Raw genomic sequence first — 19,294 nt, forward strand, 5'->3', positions numbered from 1 at the left:
GCCCCCTGAGGGACAACCTGATCACCTTGTAACTTCCCCAGCGCTTAGAACAGTGCTTTGCACATAGTAAGCGCTTAATAAATGCCATTATTATTATTATTATTATTTGTCGAGCCACTTACATTGTGCACTACAATCAATCAATCAATCAATTGTATTTATTGAGCACTTACTATGTGCAGAGCACTGTACTAAGCGCTTGGGAAGTACAAATTGGCAACACATAGAGACAGTCCCTACCCAACAGTGGGCTCACAGTCTAAAAGGGGGAGACAGAGAACAAAACCAAACATACCAACAAAATAAAATAAATAGGATAGAAATGTACAAGTAAAATAAATAAATAAATAAATAAATAAATAAATAAATAAATAAATAAATAGAGTAATAAATATGTGCAACCATATATACATATATACAGGTGCTGTGGGGAAGGGAAGGAGGTAAGATGGGGGGATGGAGAGGGGGACGAGGGGGGAGAAGGGGGGAGGGGGGAGAGGGGGGATGAGGGGGATGAGGGGGAATGCTTGGGAAAGTACAAGCAGTATGTCCAGTGCTTAGAACAGTGCTTTGTACCTGGTAAGCACTTAATAAATGCCATTATTATTATTATTATTATTACCTAGTGGATAGAGCCTGGTCCTGAGAGTCAGAAGGACCTGGGTTCCAAGCTCAGCTCTGCCACTTGTCTACTGTGAGACCTTGGGCAAGTCACTTCACTTTTCTGGGCCTCAGTTCCCTCATCTGGAAAAGGGGGATTATATGTTGCCAACTTGTACTTCCCAATCGCTTAGTACAGTGCTCTGCACACAGTAAGCGCTCAATAAATACGACTGATTGATTGATTGAAGACCGTGAGCCCTATGTGGGTCAGGGACTATGTCCAATCTGATTAGCTTGTGTCTACCCCAATGCTTAAAACAGTGCCTGACACAAATACGATAGTTATTATTAAGACACTTGGAAGACATGATCCCCCCCTTCAAGGATCTTAAAGTCTGGCAGGGAAGACAGAGGCTAAAATTTATTACAGGTAGGGAGAGCAACCGAGCATAAGGATATGGATGTTAGGGCTTTGGGAGTGGGTGAGTACAAAGTTGTCTAAGAGGTGAAACTAAGTGCATAGGTGAGGCAGTAAGGAGGAGAAATAGGGTGGAGTGATGACTGATCTATTCTATTTATTTTATTATCTATTCTATTTATTTTATTATCTATTCTATCTATTTTATTTTTTTAGTATGTTTGGTTTTGTTCTGTGTCTCCCCCTTTTAGACTGTGAGCCCACTGTTGGGTAGGGACTGTCTCTACATGTTGCCAATTTGTACTTCCCAAGCGCTTAGTACAGTGCTCTGCACACAGTAAGCGCTCAGTAAATACGATTGATGATGACTGTTTAGTCAAGGAAGGCTTTTTGGAGGAGATAATAATAATAATGGTATTTGTTAAGTGCTTACTATGTGCAAAGCACTGTTCTAAGCGCTGGGGAGGTTACAAGGTGATCAGGTTGTCCCACGGGGGGGCTCACAGTTTCAATCCCCATTTTACAGATGAGGTAATTGAGGCCCAGAGAAGTTAAGTGAGTTGCCCAAAGTCACACAGCTGACAGTTGGTGCAGCCGGGATTTGAACCCATGACGTCTGACTCCAAAGCCAGGCACTGTACTATGCGCTGTACTATGCGCAGGGGTAGTACAAGAATATCAGGTTGGACACAGTCCCTGTCCCACATGAGGCTCACATTCTTAATCCCCATTTACAGATGAGGTAACTGAGCCCCATGCATTCATTCATTCATTCAATCATATTTATTGAGCGCTTACTGTGTGCAGAGCACTGTACTACAGAGCCACGCTGTTTTAATAGAGCTTGGAAGATGGGGAGAGTTGTCAGACTGACGGATATAATGAGAACTGAGAGGAGGGGATTGATGCAGGAAGAACAGGGTATGAAATGTGCAGGGGGGTTATTTCTACCCTCTGCACAGTGATTTAATGCCTGGAAGCGTTCTGAGAGGAAAGGGAGGACATGTAAAGCGCTGGGGCTCTGTTCTTCTTGGAAAGAAGTGGCCATTCCGCGAGAAGAGTATTTTCTTAAGGGAGCAGCAGACAGAGACATCCTCTGGATGAGTCAAGGGGGAAGATGGATGGGGTTTTGTAAATGGACATAGAAGGGGAGGTGCTGATGGAGGGAGGGGTGGGAGGGCATGGGTGTGGGGGATGTTAGCCACAGAGGAGAAGCAGCATGGCGTAGTGGTTAGAGCATTTCATTTCATTTTCATTTAATCGTATTTATTGAGCGCTTACTGTGTGCAGAGCACTGGACTAAGCGCTTGGGAAGTACAAGTCAGCAACATATAGAGACGGTCCCTACCCAACAATGGGCTCAAAGTCTAGAAAGGGGAGGAGACAGACAACAAAACAAAACAAGGAGACAGGCGTCAATACCAATCAATCAATCAATCAACTGCATTTATTGAGCGCTTACTGTGTGCAGAGCCCTGTACTAAGTGCTTGGGAAGTACAAGTTGGCAACATATAGAGACGGTCCATTTGAATAAAGAGAATTATAGCTATATACATATAATTATAAAAATGCTCTGCACACAGTAAGCGCTCAATAAATACCATTGAAGGAATGGGCCCGGGAGTCAGAGGGTCATGGGTTCTAATCCCAGCTCCGCCACTTGTCTGCTGTGTGACCTTGGGCAAGTCACTTCACTTCCCTTCTAGACTGTGAGCCCACTGTTGGGTAGGGACCGTCTCTATATATGTTGCCAACTTGTACTTCCCAAGAGCTTAGTACAGTGCTCTGAACACAGTAAGCACTCAATAAATATGACTGACTGAATGAATGAATGAATGGGCTTCAGTTACCTCATCTGTAAATGGGGATTAAGAATGTGAGCCCCATGTGGGACAGGGACTGTGTCCAACCTGATTTCCTTGTACCTAACCCTGTGCATAGTACAGTGCCTGGTACATAGTAAGTGCTTAACAAATGCCATAATAATAATAACAATAATAATTAGTATTATATAATTATATAATATTTATATAGGATATAGAAACAAAATATAAATATACAAATATATTTATATTTTATATTGAACCCAAATATATAATATATTCATATAATATATTGATAGCTATATATTTTATATTTATATATTATATATAATTATATAATTATTATTATTATTAGGAGGGTTCAATATTTATATTGAACCCAAATATATAATATATTTATATATGTATATAATATATTGATAGCTATATATTATATATTGATATGTTATATATAATTATATAATTATTATTATTATTAGGAGGGGCTAGGGTGTGGTCTACATCATCACCAGAGGGAGGTACTAAGGGCTGGGGGATCCTGGTCTTGTTCCTACTAATACATCTCCTATCTCTCCCCCCTCCCTAAGTCCTCCAAGGGGTGTGAAGGCTAAGGAGGTTACCCTGGACAGTCAGGAAGGAAAAGCTGAGAGGTAGAGGCAGATCCGGAAGTCTGCAGGAACACATCATCATCATCATCATCATAATGATGGCATTTGTTAAGCGCTTACTATGTGCAAAGCACTGTTCTAAGTGCTGGGGAGGATACAAGGTGATCAGGTTGTTCCACGTGGGGCTCACAGTCTTAATCCCCATTTTACAGATGAGGGAACTGAGGCCCAGAGAAGTTAGGTGACTTGCCTGAAGTCATTCATTCATTCATTCATTCAATTGTATTTATTGAGCACTTACTGTGTGCAGAGCACTGGACTAAGTGCTTGGGAAGGACAAGTTGGCAACATCTAGAGAAGCAGCGTGGCTCAGTGGAAAGAGCCTGGGCTTTGGAGTCAGAGGTCATGGGTTCAAATCCCGGCTCCGCCAATTGTCAGCTGTGTGACTTTGGGCAAGTCACTTAACTTCTCTGAGCCTCAGTTCCCTCATCTGTAAAATGAGGATTAAGACTGTGAGCCCCACGTGGGACAACTTGATCCCATTGTATCCCCCCAGCACTTAGAACAGTGCTTTGCACATAGTAAGTGTTTAACAAATGCCATTATTATTATTATTATTATTATTATTATTATTATATGGAGACGGTCCCTACCCAAAAGTGGGCTCACAGTCTAGAAGTCTGACTGTGTGACTTTGGGCAAGTCACTTCACTTCTCTGTGCCTCAGTTGCCTCATCTGGAAAATGGGGATTAAGACTGTGAGCCCCCCCGTGGGACAACTTGATCACCTTGTAACCTCCCCAGCGCTTAGAACAGTGCTTTGCACATAGTAAGCGCTTAATAAATACCATTATTATTAGAAGTCACACAGCTGACAATTGGCGGAGCCGGGATTTGAACCCATGACCTCTGACTCCCAAACCCATGCCCTTTCCATTGAGCCACACTGCTTCTCACATCATCTTCTCGTCATCTTTCTAGACTGTGAGCCCACTGTTGGGTAGGGCCCGGCTCTATGCGTTGCCAACTTGTACTTCCCAAGCCCATAGTCCAGTGCTCTGCACACAGTAAGCGCTCAATAATTAAATACTTGATTGATTGATTCTCACCACTGGGCTGAGACTCGTTCAGTTTCCGGGATGGGAGGCCAGACTGGAGGGAGCAGCCGGCTGGCCCCCCTGAGGGTGGCGGGAAGGGGGCTGGGGGAGGGCAGCAGCTGTCCCAGGGCTGGAGGTGTCCCTCCCATCTCCCCACCCAATCCTTGGGGTCTGGAGATGAGCTGGATGTACCTGGCTCTTCCAGTTACTGGGAAGCGGGAGGTGGTGGTTGGGTCCCCCGCGCTTCTGGTTGTAGTACACGTAGCTGTTCAGGTCGGGGAAGTTGCGGTTGAGGTCCACTCCGTTGGCGTTGTTCCTGCCGGTCAGGTACCCGTTTGCATCTGGGCCCTTTGGAGGAATCAATCAATCAATCAATCAATCGTATTTATTGAGCGCTTACTGTGTGCAGAGCACTGTACTAAGCTCTTGGGAAGTACAAGTTGGCAAGGGACAAAGATCCTCTTTCATTCTGATGACAGATCTACATCTCTGCCCCTGCTCTCTCCCCCTCTCTCCAGGCTCGCATCTCCTCCTGCCTTCAGGACATCTCCATTTGGATGTCTGCCCGCCACCTAAAGCTCAACATATCGAAGACTGAACTCCTTGTCTTCCCTCCCAAACCTTGCCCTCTCCCTGACTTTCCCATCTCTGTTGACGGCACTACCATCCTTCCCGTCTCACAAGCCCGCAACCTTGGTGTCATCCTCGACTCCGCTCTCTCATTCACCCCTCACATCCAAGCCGTCACCAAAACCTGCCGGTCTCAGCTCCACAACATTGCCAAGATCCGCCCTTTCCTCTCCATCCCAACCGCTACCCTGCTCGTTCAAGCTCTCATTCTATCCCGTCTGGACTACTGCATCAGCCTTCTCTGTGATCTCCCATCCTCGTGTCTCTCTCCACTTCAATCCATACTTCATGCTGCTGCCTGGATTATCTTTGTCCAGAAACGCTCTGGGCATATTACTCCCCTCCTCAAAAATCTCCAGTGGCTACCAATCAATCTGCACATCAGGCAGAAACTCCTCACCCTGGGCTTCAAAGCTGTCCAACACCTCGCCCCCTCCTACCGCACCTCCCTTCTGTCCTTCTCCAGCCCAGCCCGCACCCTCCACTCCTCTGCCGCTAATCTCCTCACTGTACCTCGCTCTCGCCTGTCCCGCCATCGACCCCCGGCCCACGTCATCCCCCGGGCCTGGAATGCCCTCCCTCTGCCCATCCGCCAAGCTAGCTCTCTTCCTCCCTTCAAGGCCCTGCTGAGAGCTCACCTCTTCCAGGAGGCCTTCCCAGACTGAGCCCCTTCCTTCCTCTCCCCCTCGTCCCCCTCTCCATCCCCCCATCTTACCTCCTTCCCTTCCCCACAGCACCTGTATATATGTACATATGTTTGTACATATTTATTACTCTATTTATTTATTTTATTTGTACATATCTATTCTATTTATTTTATTTTGTTAGTACGTTTGGTTTTGTTCTCTATCTCCCCCTTTTAGACTGTGAGCCCACTGTTGGGTAGGGACTGTCTCTATATGTTGCCAATTTGTACTTCCCAAGCGCTTAGTCCAGTGCTCTGCACATAGTAAGTGCTCAATAAATACGATTGATGATGATGATGATGACTGGGATCAGAATCACCTAGTCAAGTGGGAGCTACCATTGGTTGGTCTTCATTCATCAATTCATTCATTCATTCATTCATTCAATCGTATTTATTGAGCACTTACTGTGTGCAGAGCACTGGACTAACCGCTTGGAAAGTACAAGTCAGCAACCTATCCCTACCCAACAATGGGCTCACGGTCTAGAAGGGGGAGAAAAAAATAATAATGGCATTCGTTAAGCCCTTACTACAATCGTTCAGTATAGTGCTCTGCACACAGTAAGCGCTCAATAAATGTGATTGAATGAATGAATGAAATTATTATTATTGTTATTATTGCTATTGTTTTGTTATGATTGTACTACCCAATCCTGGGCCAAGATGAGTGATCAATCAATCAGTCGATCAAAGGTATTTATTGAGCACTTACTGTATGTAGAACCCTGTACTAAGCACTTGGGAGAGTCCAGTACAATACAGGCGATGCACTGTTCTAAGCACTAGGGGTGATAATAATAATAATAATAATAATAATAATAATAATATGATAATTAATTATTATTATTATTATTATTATTTTGGTATTTGTTAAGTGTTTACTATGTGCAAAGCACTGTTCTAAGTGCCGGGGGCGGGGGGGGATACAAGGTGATCAGGTTGTCCCATGTGGGGCTCACAGTCTTCATCCCCATTTTACAGATGAGGTAACTGAGGCCCAGAGAAGTGAAGTGACTTGCCCAAAGTCACACAGCTGACCATGGGCGGAGTCGGGATTTGAACCCATGACCTTATTGACACCCATGCCCATCATCCCCGTCAGCTCTTCCATACATTCAACTCCCTTCTCAGGCCCCCGGTTCCTCCCCCTCCTCCTTCCCTCACCCCCAACGATCTGGCCTCCTACTTCATTAACAAAATTAAATCCATCAGGTCCGACCTCCCAAAAGTCACTCCCCCGCCCTTCTCCAACCTCCCGGCTTTCAACACTGTCTGCTACTCTCCCATCCTTCCCAGCAGTATCCTCAGAGGAGCTCTCCTCCCACCTCTCAAGTGCTACTCCGGCCACCTGTGCTTCTGACCCCATTCCCTCTCATCTCATGAAATCTCTCGCTCCATCCCTTCTCCCCTCCTTAACCTCCATCTTCAACCGCTCACTCTCCACTGGTTCCTTCCCCTCTGCCTTCAAACATGCCCATGTCTCCCCCATCCTAAAAAAACCCTCTCTTGACCCCACCTCACCTTCTAGTTATCGCCCCATCTCCCTCCTACCATTCCTTTCCAAAGTCCTTGAACGAGTCATCTACATGTGCTGCCTTGAATTCCTCAACACCACCTCTCTCCTCGACCCCCTCCAGTCTGGCTTCCGTCCCCTACATTCCACGGAAACTGCCTTCTCAAAGGTCACCAATGACCTCCTGCTTGCCAAATCCAATGGTTTCTACTCCGTCCTAATCCTCCTCGACCCCTCAGCTGCCTTCGACACTGTGGACCACCCCCTTCTCCTCGACACGCTATCCAAGCTTGGCTTCACAAACTCTGTCCTCTCCTGGTTCTCCTCTTATCTCTCCAGCAGTTCATTCTGAGTCTCCTTTGCAGGCTCCTCCTCCCCCTCCCATCCCCTTACTGTGGGGGTTCCCCAAGGTTCAGTGCTTGGTCCCCTTCTGTTCTCGATCTACACTCACTCCCTTGGTGACCTCATTCGCTCCCACGGCTTCAACTATCATCTCTACGCTGATGACACCCAGATCTACATCTCTGCCCCTGCCCTCTCCCCCTCCCTCCAGGCTCGCATCTCCTTCTGCCTTCAGGACATCTCCATCTGGATGTCTGCCCGCCACCTAAAACTCAACATGTCCAAGACTAAACTCCTTGTCTTCCCTCCCAAACCCTGCCCTCACCCTGACTTTCCCATCACTGTTGACGGCACTACCATCCTTCCCGTCTCACAAGCCCGCAATCTTGGTGTCACCCTCGACTCCGCTCTCTCGTTCACCCCTCACATCCAAGCCGTCACCAAAACCTGCCGGTCTCAGCTCCGCAACATTGCCAAGATCCTCCCTTTCCTTTCCATCCAAACTGCTACCCTCCTCGTTCAAGCTCTCATCCTATCCCGTCTGGACTACTGCATCAGCCTCCTCTCTGATCTCCCATCCTTGTGTCTCTCCCCACTTCAATCCATACTTCACGCCTCTGCCCGGATTGTCTTTGTCCAGAAACGCTCTGGGCATGTCACTTCCTTCCTCAAAAATCTCCAGTGGCTACCAATCAATCTGCGCATCATCCTCACCCTGGGCTTCAAGGCTGTCCATCCCCTCACCCCCTCCTACCTCACCTCCCTTCTCTCCTTCTCCAGCCCAGCCCGCACCCTCCGCTCCTCCACCGCTGATCTCCTCACCGTACCTCGCTCTCGCCTGTCCCGCCATCGACCCCCGGCCCACGTCCTCCCCCGGGCCTGGAATGCCCTCCCTCCCCACATCCACCAAGCTAGCTCTCTTCCTCCCTTCAAGGCCCTACTGAGAGCTCACCTCCTCCAGGAGGCCTTCCCAGACTGAGCCCCCTCCTTCCTCTCCCCCTACTTCCCCTCTCCATCCCCACCATCTTACCTCCTTCCCTTCCCCACAGCACCTTCATATATGTATATATGTTTGTTCATATTTATTACTCTATTTATTTATTCATTTTACTTGTACATATCTATTCTATTTATTTTACTTTGTTAATATGTTTGGTTTTGTTCTCTGTCTCCCCCTTCTAGACTGTGAGCCCACTGTTGGGTAGGGACTGTCTCTATATGTTGCCAACTTGTACTACCCAAGAGCTTAGTACGGTGCTCTGCACACAGTATGCACTCAATAAATACGATTGATTAATTGATTGACCTCTGACTCCAAAGCCCGGGCTCTTTTCCACTGAGCTACGCTGCTTCTCTATACAAGGTGATCAGGTTGTTCAGCAGGATCTACAATGGAAGCCCCATAATGATGATAATAATAACAATTATGGCGTTTGTTAAGTACTTACTATGTGCCAGGCACTATTCTAAGCGCTGGGGTGGATACAAGCAAATGGGGTTGGACACAGTCCCTCTCCCACATGGGGCTCACAATCTTAATCCCCCTTTCATGGCTGAGGTAACAGAGGACCAGAGAAGTGAAGTGACTCACCCAAGGTCACACAGAAGATATGTGGCGGTGTTGGGATTAGAGCCCAGATCCTTCGGACTCCCAGTCCTGGGCTCCTATCTACTAGGCCATGCTGCTTCCCTCCTTGTGGGCAGGGATTGTGTCTATCGACCGACCATACTGCACTGGACTCTCCCAAGTGCTTAGTACAGTGTTCTGCACACCGTAAGTGCTCAATAAATACTTCTGATTGATTGATTGATTGATTGATCACTCATCTTGACCCAGGATTGGGTAGTACAATTATAACAAAACAATAGCAATAATAGCAATAATAATAATTTCTTTCATTCATTCAATCACATTCATTATTATTATTAATAATAATAATAACGACATTTATTAAGTGCTCACTATGTGCAAAGCACTGTTCTAAGCACTGGGGAGGTTACAAGGTGATCGGGTTGTCCCACGGCAGGCTCACAACTTTAATCCCCATTTTTACAGATGAGGTAACTGAGGCCCAGAGAAGTGAAGTGACTTGCCCAAAGTCACACAGCTGACAATTGGCGGAGTTGGCATTTGAACCCATGACCTCTGACTCCAAAGCCTGGGCTCTTTCCACTGAGCCACGCTGCTTCTTTATTGAGCACTTACTGTGTGCAGAGGAGAAGCAGCATGGCTAAGAGAAGCAGCATGGCTCAGTGGAAAGAGCCCGGGCTTGGGAGTCAGACGTCATGGGTTCGAATCCCGGCTCTGCCACTTGTCAGCTGGGTGACTTTGGGCAAATCGCTTCACTTCTCTGGGCCTCAGTTACCTCATCTGCAAAATGGGGATTCAGACTGTGAGCCCCCTGTGGGACAACCTGATCATCTTGTAACCTCCCCAGCGCTTAGAACAGTGCTTTGCACACAGTAAGCGTTTAACCAATGCCATCATCATTTAACAAATGCCATCATCACTGTACTAAGTGCTTGGGAAGTACAAGTTGGCAACGGAAAGAGACAGTCCCTACCCAACTTGTTAAGCACTTACTATGTGCCAAGCACTCTATTAAACACTTGGGCAGAAACAAGTGTTTAGTGAGCCCCCTGAGGGACAGGAATCACGTTTAATTCCCAACTGGGTATCTTTCTAAGCACTTAGCACAACGTTCTACACATAGTAAGCACTTAATAAATACTATTGCTACAAGATAATAGGGTCGGACATGCTCCCTTTCCTACCTGGGGCTCAGAATCAAACTAAGAGGGAGTAGAATTTAATCCCCATTTTACAGATGAAGGAAATGTGCCAGGGATAAGCTAAATGACTTGCTCGAGGTCACACAGACCTGCGATTAGAACCCAGGTCCTCTTGACTCTCAGGCTCATGTGCTTTCAACTAGGCCCTGCGGCTTCCCCATGCAAAATATGCAAAGACAGGGGCAGATATGGGATTATGTTGCCAACTTGTACTTCCCAAGCGCTTAGTACAGTGCTCTGCACACAGTAAGCACTCAATAAATACGATTGATTGATTGACTGATTGATTGAGTAGAGAGACAGACTTGGGGGCACTGGGACCCCTGGGGAGCAGGATGAGGAGCAGCGGTAGTCTAATGCAGAGAGGACGGGACTGGAAGTGATGGACCTGGGTTCTAATCTCACCTCTGCCACTTGTCCACTGTGTGACCTTGGCTAAGTCACTTAACTTCTTTGTGCTTCAGATACCTCATTTGTAAAATGGGGATTAAGGCCGAGAGCCCTGTGTGGAACAGGGACTGAGTCTGACCAAATTATCTTGTATCTACTCCAGTGCTTAGTACAGTGCCTGGCACATAATAAGTGCTTAGCAAATACCATTATTACTATTAATATTATTATTATCATCATTACCCCCTCAATGCCAGTGGCCTCATTGTCAAATATAAAGGACAACAATATGTGCCATCTCCTGAGATAATCTCCTTTCAGGGAGAGAATCTGGGTAGGGACCATCTCTATATGTTGCCAACTTGTACTTCCCAAGTGCTTAGTACAGTGCTCTGCATGCAGTAAGTGCTCAATAAATACAACTGAATGAATGAACAAAGAACAGAAACTGTGGCCATCCCAGCCAACACGGCCCCTGGGGCTGAAAGCTGGAGGTACTCAATCATATTTATTGAGAGTTTATGTGTGCAGAGCACTGTACTAAGCACTTGAGAGAGTACAATAGAACAATAAACAGACACATTCCCTACCCACAACGAGATTAGTCTGGAGGATTCATTCATTCAATCGTATTTATTGAGCGCTTACTGTGTGCAGAGCACTGTACTAAGCGCTTGGGAAGTACAAGTTGGCAACATATAGAGACAGTCCCTACCCAACAGTGGGCTCACAGTCTAGAAGATGAGCTTACTGGCAGCAACAGTGGCCAGCGTGGCTCAGTGGAAAGAATACGGGCTCTGGAGTCAGAGGTCATGGGTTCAAATCTCGGCTCCGCCGATTGTCAGCTGTGTGACTTTAGGCAAGTCACTTAACTTCTCTGGGCCTCAGTTACCTCAACTGTAAGATGGGCATGAAGACTGTGAGCCCCCTGAGGGACAACCTGATCACCTTATAACCTCCCCAGTGCTTAGAACAGTGCTTTACACATAGTAAGCGCTTAATAAATGCCATTATTATTATTATTATTCCTTTCATATGTAAGCCCGTTGTGCGCAGGGATTGACTCTCTTTATTGCTGCATTGTACTTTCTAAACGCTTAGTACAGTGCTCTGCGCACAGTAAGTGCTCAGTAAATACAACTGAATGAATGAATGAAGGACTATGCGCTTCTGTTGTGTGCTGATCCACACCTGACCGGGCTGCCCGAAGAAGGGAGACTCCGGGAGCCCAGCAATCAGTCAATTGATTGGCCATATTTATTGAACACTGACTGTTTGCGGGGCACTGTACTAAGTGATTGGGGGAGTACAACACAAAACTATAACAGACACATTCCCTACCCATTATGAGCTTACAGTCTACAGGAGGATGTGGAACAGCACTGGCAGAAGCTGGGAGAAAGAGACATCCCAGCCACTGCCATCATTGCCGCCAAGATGGCCTCTAGGTCTTCAATCAATCAATCAATCTGTGGTGTTTATTCAATCAATCAATCATATTTATTGAGCGCTTACTGTGTGCAGAGCACTGTACTAAGCGCTTGGGAAGTACAAGTCAGCAACACATAGAGACAATCCCTACCCAACAGCAGGCTCACAGGCTAGAAGGGGGAGACAGAGAACAAAACCAAACATACTAACAAAATAAAATAAATAGAATAGATATGTACAAGTAAGATAAATAAATGAATAAATAAATAGAGTAATAAATATGTACAAAAATATATACATATATGCAGGTGCTGTGGGGAAGGGAAGGAGGTAAGAACTTACTGTGTGCAGAGCACTTACTGTGTGCAGAGCACTGTACAAACTCTTGGGAGAGTTCAGTGCATCATGGTCTAGTGGAAAGAGCACAGACGTAGCGGTCAGAGGACCTGGGTTCTAATCCTGACTCCACCGCTTACTGTGTGACCTTGGGCAAGTCATTTAACTTCTCTGTGCCTCAGTTCCCTCTTCTAGAAAATGGGGGTTCAACACCTGTTCTCTCTCCTACTTAGAAAGAGTCCCTTGTGGGACCTGGTGATCTTGTATCTATGCCGGCACTTAGCAAAGCCCTTGGCACCTAGTAAGCACTTAATAAAAACCACAATAATTATGTGCCAAACCATAAGCTCGTTATAGGCAGGGGCCATGTCTACCAACTCTGTTATAGTGTACTTTTCCTAGCCCTTAGTGCAGTGCTTTGCCCACAGTAAGAGCTCAATAACCATGATTGATTAACTTACTGGTAGATACAGCCCCTGTCCTCAAGGAGTTTACAACCTAATGTGTTTAGAGAGGTATCGATTCAAGTGCATACGTGACCCAGAAGGAAGAAAAAATAGGGTGGGAAGATGAGAAGTTAGAGAACTCCTGAGTAGCTCCTTTCCATCTATCAATCAATGTCCTGAATGCCTTGATAGATGTGCTCTATGCCTATGCATAGATAGTCTCTGCCCTCAAAATGGGGGAAGCAATATCCAGATTAAAAATCCAGTTCACACAGGCCACAATGAGAAAGTTACGATAATTGACCACAATAAAAACCACCAGTCAAAATGAACAAATTATTATTATAAATACCTTTGATTGATTGATTTTGGGCAACTACTGCTCTGAAAAAAGGAAAGCCCCCATGCTTAGATACCTAGCATGTGCATGTCCAGAAAACTGGGATACCAAATTTTTGGTTGTAATAAACATTTAGAGGGGTGTGCTATCTATATTCAAGTCACTATATACATATGTTTGTACATATTTATTACTCTATTTATTTATTTATTTTACTTGCACATATTTATTCTATTTATTTTATTTTGTTAATATGCTTTGTTTTGTTGTCTGTCTCTCCCTTCTAGACTGTGAGCCTGCTGTTGGGTAGGGACCATCTCTATATGTTGCCAACTTGGACTTCCCAAACGCTTAGGACAGTGTTCTGCACACAGTAAGCGCTCAATAAATACAATTGAATGAATGAATGAATGAACAAAGGATGAAGAGAGGACTTTTATTGCCAGTAGGACTTTGTCTCCATTCAGGACTCATGGTTTTGTTTTGTTGTCTGTCTCCCCCTTCTAGACTGTGCGCCCCGTTATTGGGTAGGGACTGTCTCTATCTGTTGCTAAATTGTACTTCCCAAGCGCTTAGTACAGTGGTCTGCACACAATAAGTGCTCAATAAATATGATTGAAGGAATAAATGAATGGTTGTCTTATTGAATCTGAATTGCTAAACAATCACCAGAGGAAAATGGCCACTTCTGCTTACTTTCTGCCCTCAGCCACCGACCAGGGGTTTAGGGGTTCAGCTCCAATCAATCAATCAGTGGTATTTATTACGTGTTGCTATGTGCCAGCACTGTACTAGGCACCTGAGAGAATACCCTGCATCATCAATTGTATTTATTGAGCGCTTACTATGTGCAGAGCACTGTAACAGAATTAGCAGACATGTTCCCTGCCCACAGCGGGTTTACAGTCTAGAGGAGTGCACAGTCTAGAGCTCCACAGGGCCGATAAGTCTACCCCTTTCTCTGTCCTGCCCCTCAAAATGTTTAAAGGAATCCTTCCCTATCCTTTCGTACTTCCCTCTAAGCACCCGATTTGGGGTTTTCACCTACTCATTTCTATTTTCTAAATCACAAACTCGCAGGGAAGTCTGTGGGTGGGAGCGGAGCCAGCGGATGCGGGGGGAGCCCATGGGTGAGGGCACAGCCTGTGGGTCAGGGTGGAGCCGGGATTGGATCCAACTTGGCCGAGCAGCAGGGGCAGGTAGGAAAAGAGAGTAGAGGTGGCCTCAGTGCCACCAACGAGGCTGCGGCAGCTGACTGAGGCGGCCGCGGTGACCGGGCCTCACTTCTAGGTGTCCGTCAAGCCCCAGATGATGGAGGGGCTGCTCTCCAAGGGTGGGGACGGGAGCTTCGGTCTGTGTGCCTACCGCCAGCCATCTCCTCTGCCCACTGTCATCAATCAATCAATCAGTCATATTTATTGAGCACTTACTACGTGCAGAGCGCTGTACTAAGCGCTTGGGAAGTAGAAATTGGCAACATATAGAGACAGTCCCTACCCAACATTGGGCTCACAGTCTAAAAGGAATAAATGAGTCTAAAAGGAATAAGTCATGCCACTAAAAACAAGGAACTAGAGGTGGAGGGCGGCCGAGGTCTTAGCTTCGGTTCCCGTCTGCTCTATCTGCCGCTCCCCTGATCCCCTCCGGCCCCTTCAGCTTGGGTGAACAGCTGTCCGTGGGTGCTACTGTGTATGTTTACGTGTATGGGTGGGAAGCAGTGAGGCCAAGTGGAAAGTGGAAAGACCCGGGAGTTAGAGGACCTGGGTTCTAATCTCAGCTCCCCCATGTACCTGCTGTGTAACCCTGGGCAAGTCACTAAACTTCTCTGTGTCTCAGTTGCCTCATCTGTAAAATACGAATTCAATACCTGTCCTCCCTCCTATTTAGAACGTGAGCCCCAAGTGGGACAGGGATTGTGTCCGACAGGATTAATTTGCATCTACTCTAGGGTTTAGAATAGTGATTGGGACATAGTAAATACATAATAATAATAATAATAATAATAATAATAATAATGGCATTCATAAAGCGCTTACTATGTGCAAAGCACTGTTCTAAGCGTTGGGGAGGTTACAAGGTGATGAGGTTGTCCCACGGGGGCCTCACAGTCTTCACACCTTTCCGGCAGTAACGGGCTGGACGCGTGAACATGCCTCTCGCCAAAGACCTGCATCCCTCTCCCGAGGAGGAGAAGTGGAAACACAAGAAGCGGCGGCTGGTACAGGACCCCAACTCCTACTTCATGGACGTCAAGTGTTCAGGTCTGACCCCCAGTCCCTCAGGGACTCCACTGTCTGCCGTGTGACCTTGGGCAAATCGTTTCACTTCTCTGTGCCTCAGTTACCTCATCTGTAAAATGGGGATTGAGGCCTTATGCCCCATATGGGACAGGGGTTTGTGCCCAACCTGATTTGCTTGTCTTCACCTCGGTGCTTAGAACAGTGCCTGGTACACACAGTAGCCACCCCCGATTATATATGTTTGTACATATTTATTACTCTATTTATTTATTTATTTATTTTACTTGTACATATCTATTCTATTTATTTTATTTTGTTAGTATGTTTGTTTTTGTTCTCTGTTTCCCCCTTTTAGACTGTAAGCCCACTGTTGGGTAGGGACTGTCTCTATATGTTGCCAACTTGTACTTCCCAAGCGCTTAGTACAGTGCTGTGCACACAGTAAGCGCTCAATAAATACGATTGATTGATTCATCCCCATTTTACAGATGAGGTCACTGAGGCCCAGAGAAGTGAAGTGACTTGCCCAAAGTCACACAGCTGACAAGTGGTGGAGCCAGGATTTGAACCCATGACCTCTGACTCCAAAGCCCGGGCTCTTTCCACTGGGCCACGCTGCTTCCATATAAAATATTATTATTATTGTTATATTTGCTAAACACTTACTATGTGTCAAGCCCGAGGTAGAGACACACTAATCAAGTTGGACACAGTCTCTGTCTCACCTGGGGCTCTCAATCTAAGTAGGGGGGAGAACAGGTATTGAACCCCCATTTGAAGCAGCGTGGTATTGAAGCAGCGTGGCTCAGTGGGAAGAGCTTGGGCTTTGGAGTCAGAGGTCATGGGTTCAAATCCCGGCTCCGCCACTTGCCAGCTGTGTGACTTTGGGCAAGTCACTTCACTTCTCTGGGCCTCAGTTCCCCCATCTGGAAATTGGGGATTAAGTCTGTGAGCCCCACGTGGGACAACTTGATTACCTTGTATCTACCCCAGCGCTTAGAACAGTGCTTTGCCCATAGTAAGCGCTTAATAAATGCCATTATTATTATTATTTTGCAGTTGAGGAAACTGAGGCACGGAGAATTTAAGTGACTTGCCCAAGGTGACACAGCAAGCTCGTTGTGGGAATGGAATATATCTGTTTATTGTTATATTGTACTCTCCTAAGAGCTTAGTACAGTGCTCTGCACACAGTAAGCAGTAAATAAATACGATTGAGGGCCTGGGCACTTATCACTAGGCCACCCTGCCTCTTGCGTGGCTTGGCCCAGTAGGCACTGTCGGGGTCCCCGGTAGGGAGAGTCCTTTGGGTGCGGTACCTGGTTTGCAGCCACTTCGTAGCCATCGGGATTCATTGAGGGCAGAATGTGGATCCGGGTGTCATGGATAATTTGCACGATGCGCTCACTCCCCCTCCGGTACTCTTCACACAGGAACTCAGACAGCTGCAGCAGTAACTCTCTCCCCAAGACTTCGTTCCCGTGCATGTTCCCGATGTATTTGAACTCTGGCTCCACTGGAGAGAGGACAGAGACCCAGTGAATGACTCGAGAGACCAGAACACAGGAGACGGAGATGCTAGGATTTTCCGGACCAGCTCCGACTGAGCCAAAAATACCTCTTGGTCAATAATTCGGAAGGAATTCACTCCGCTATTCCCTAAAACTGGAGTCACTTGATTCCCGGGGCTACAAGGAACGCCTTCCCATCAGGAGGACACAGGAAATATCCTCAGATGGCAGCCTTTGTTTTCTTCCCTCCATCGACCCCCGGCCCACGTCATCCCCCGGGCCTGGAATGCCCTCCCTCTGCCCATCCGCCAAGCTAGGTCTCTTCCTCCCTTCAAGGCCCTACTGAGAGCTCACCTCCTCCAGGAGGCCTTCCCAGACTGAGCCCCTTCCTTCCTCTCCCCCTCGTCCCCCTCTCCATCCCCCCATCTTACCTCCTTCCCTTCCCCACAGCACCTGTATATATGTATACATGTTTGTACATATTTATTACTCTATTTATTTATTTATTTATTTTACTTGTACATATCTATTCTATTTATTTTATTTTGTTAGTATGTTTGGTTTTGTTCTCTGTCTCCCCCTTCTAAACTGTGAGCCCACTGTTGGGTAGGGACTGTCTCTATATGTTGCCAACTTGTACTTCCCAAGCGCTTAGTACAGTGCTCTGCACACAGTAAGTGCTCAATAAATATGATTGATTGATTGATTGATTGATTGATTGATTCCCCTCCATCCTGAACTCCATTTTGCCCCCACCCTGCCTGTCCTGGCTCTAGGGCAGCAGGCTAGGATCCCCGTTTCCCTGGGAGAAGCAGTGTTGCCTAGTGGAAAGAGCAGGACTTGGGTGTCAGATGATCTGGGTTCTAATCTTGGCTCTACCACTTGAGATCGGTGTGACCTTGGGCAAGTCACTTCACTTCTGGAGGACTCAGATTCCTCCTCCGTAAAATGGCAGTTCAGTGCCTGTTCTTCCTCCAAACTGGGGGACAGGGACTGTTCCTACCTGATTGTACTGTATCTATTCCGGTGCTTAGTACATAACTGCGCTTAACAAATTCCACAATTATTGTTTTTTAAGGTATTTGTTAAGTGCTTACTATGAATCAGTCACTGTACTAAGCGCTGGGGTAGCATCTGCAAGCTAATCAGGTTGGACATAGTCCACATCCCACATAATAATAATAATGATGGCATTTGTTAAGCGCTTACTATATGCAAAGCACTGTTCTAAGCGCTGGGGGGATACAAGGTGATCAGGTTGTCCCACGTGGGGCTCACAATCGTCATCCCCATTTTACAGATGAGGTAACTGAGGCTCAGAGAAGTGAAGTGACTTGCCCAAGGTCACACAGCAGACATGTGGCGGAGCTGGGATACGAACCCATGACCTTTGACTCCAAAGCCCGGGCTCTTTCCACTGAGCCACGTGACTCATAGTCTTAATCCCCATTTTACATGTAAGGTAACTGATGCACAGAGAAGTTAAGTGACTTGCCCAAGCTCACACAGCAGGCAAGTGGAGGAGCCAGAATTAGAACTCCTAGGCCTGTGCTCTTTCCACTAGGCTACATTGCTTTTTCCCTGTCTTCTCTAACTCTGGTCAGCTCCGCTTCCATGTGTGTGATCACCCCAAGGATGACTTCCAGTTTTGTTTTGTTTTAACTTTCAATTTAAAAGCAGAAAAATATCAACCAATCAATGGTATTTACTGAGTACTCACTGTGTGCAGAACACTGTACTAAGCACTTTGGGAGCGAACAATACTTTTTTGTTCTTTTTAAACTGTCATTATAAAAGCTGAAAAATATCAATCAATCAGTGGTATTTATTGGGTACTACTGTATGCAGAACACTGTACTAAGCACTTGGGAGAGTACAGTACAGTACAGTAGTTGCACATGAAGCTCGCCTGCAAGGATATCAAAATAAATTTTAAAAAGTAAAGTAAGCTCTCTACAGTAACACTCCACTGTACACAATTCTCTGACCATTATTGAAAGCAGTGGAAAAAAATGATAGGATTGAAGCAAGAGAATAATACTTCAATCAATCAATCAATCGCATTTATTGAGCGTTTACTGTGT

General features: G+C 46.3%; 1 protein-coding gene across 1 annotated transcript in view; it reads right to left on the reverse strand.

Moving 5' to 3' along the window:
• The window catches only part of CPN1 (carboxypeptidase N subunit 1), a 91,109-nt gene that overhangs the window by 37,890 nt on the left and 33,925 nt on the right, over positions 1-19,294 (reverse strand). Inside the window, exons 2-3 of the mRNA XM_038744035.1 lie at positions 17,019-17,215; positions 4,743-4,898 (exon numbers count right to left, since the gene is read on the reverse strand). Coding sequence (XP_038599963.1) covers positions 4,743-4,898; positions 17,019-17,215 — 353 coding nt within the window. The remainder of the gene's footprint in view (positions 1-4,742; positions 4,899-17,018; positions 17,216-19,294) is intronic.

The sequence above is a fragment of the Tachyglossus aculeatus genome, chromosome 3 (assembly GCF_015852505.1).
Source record: "Tachyglossus aculeatus isolate mTacAcu1 chromosome 3, mTacAcu1.pri, whole genome shotgun sequence".
NCBI classification, from domain to species: domain Eukaryota; kingdom Metazoa; phylum Chordata; class Mammalia; order Monotremata; family Tachyglossidae; genus Tachyglossus; species Tachyglossus aculeatus.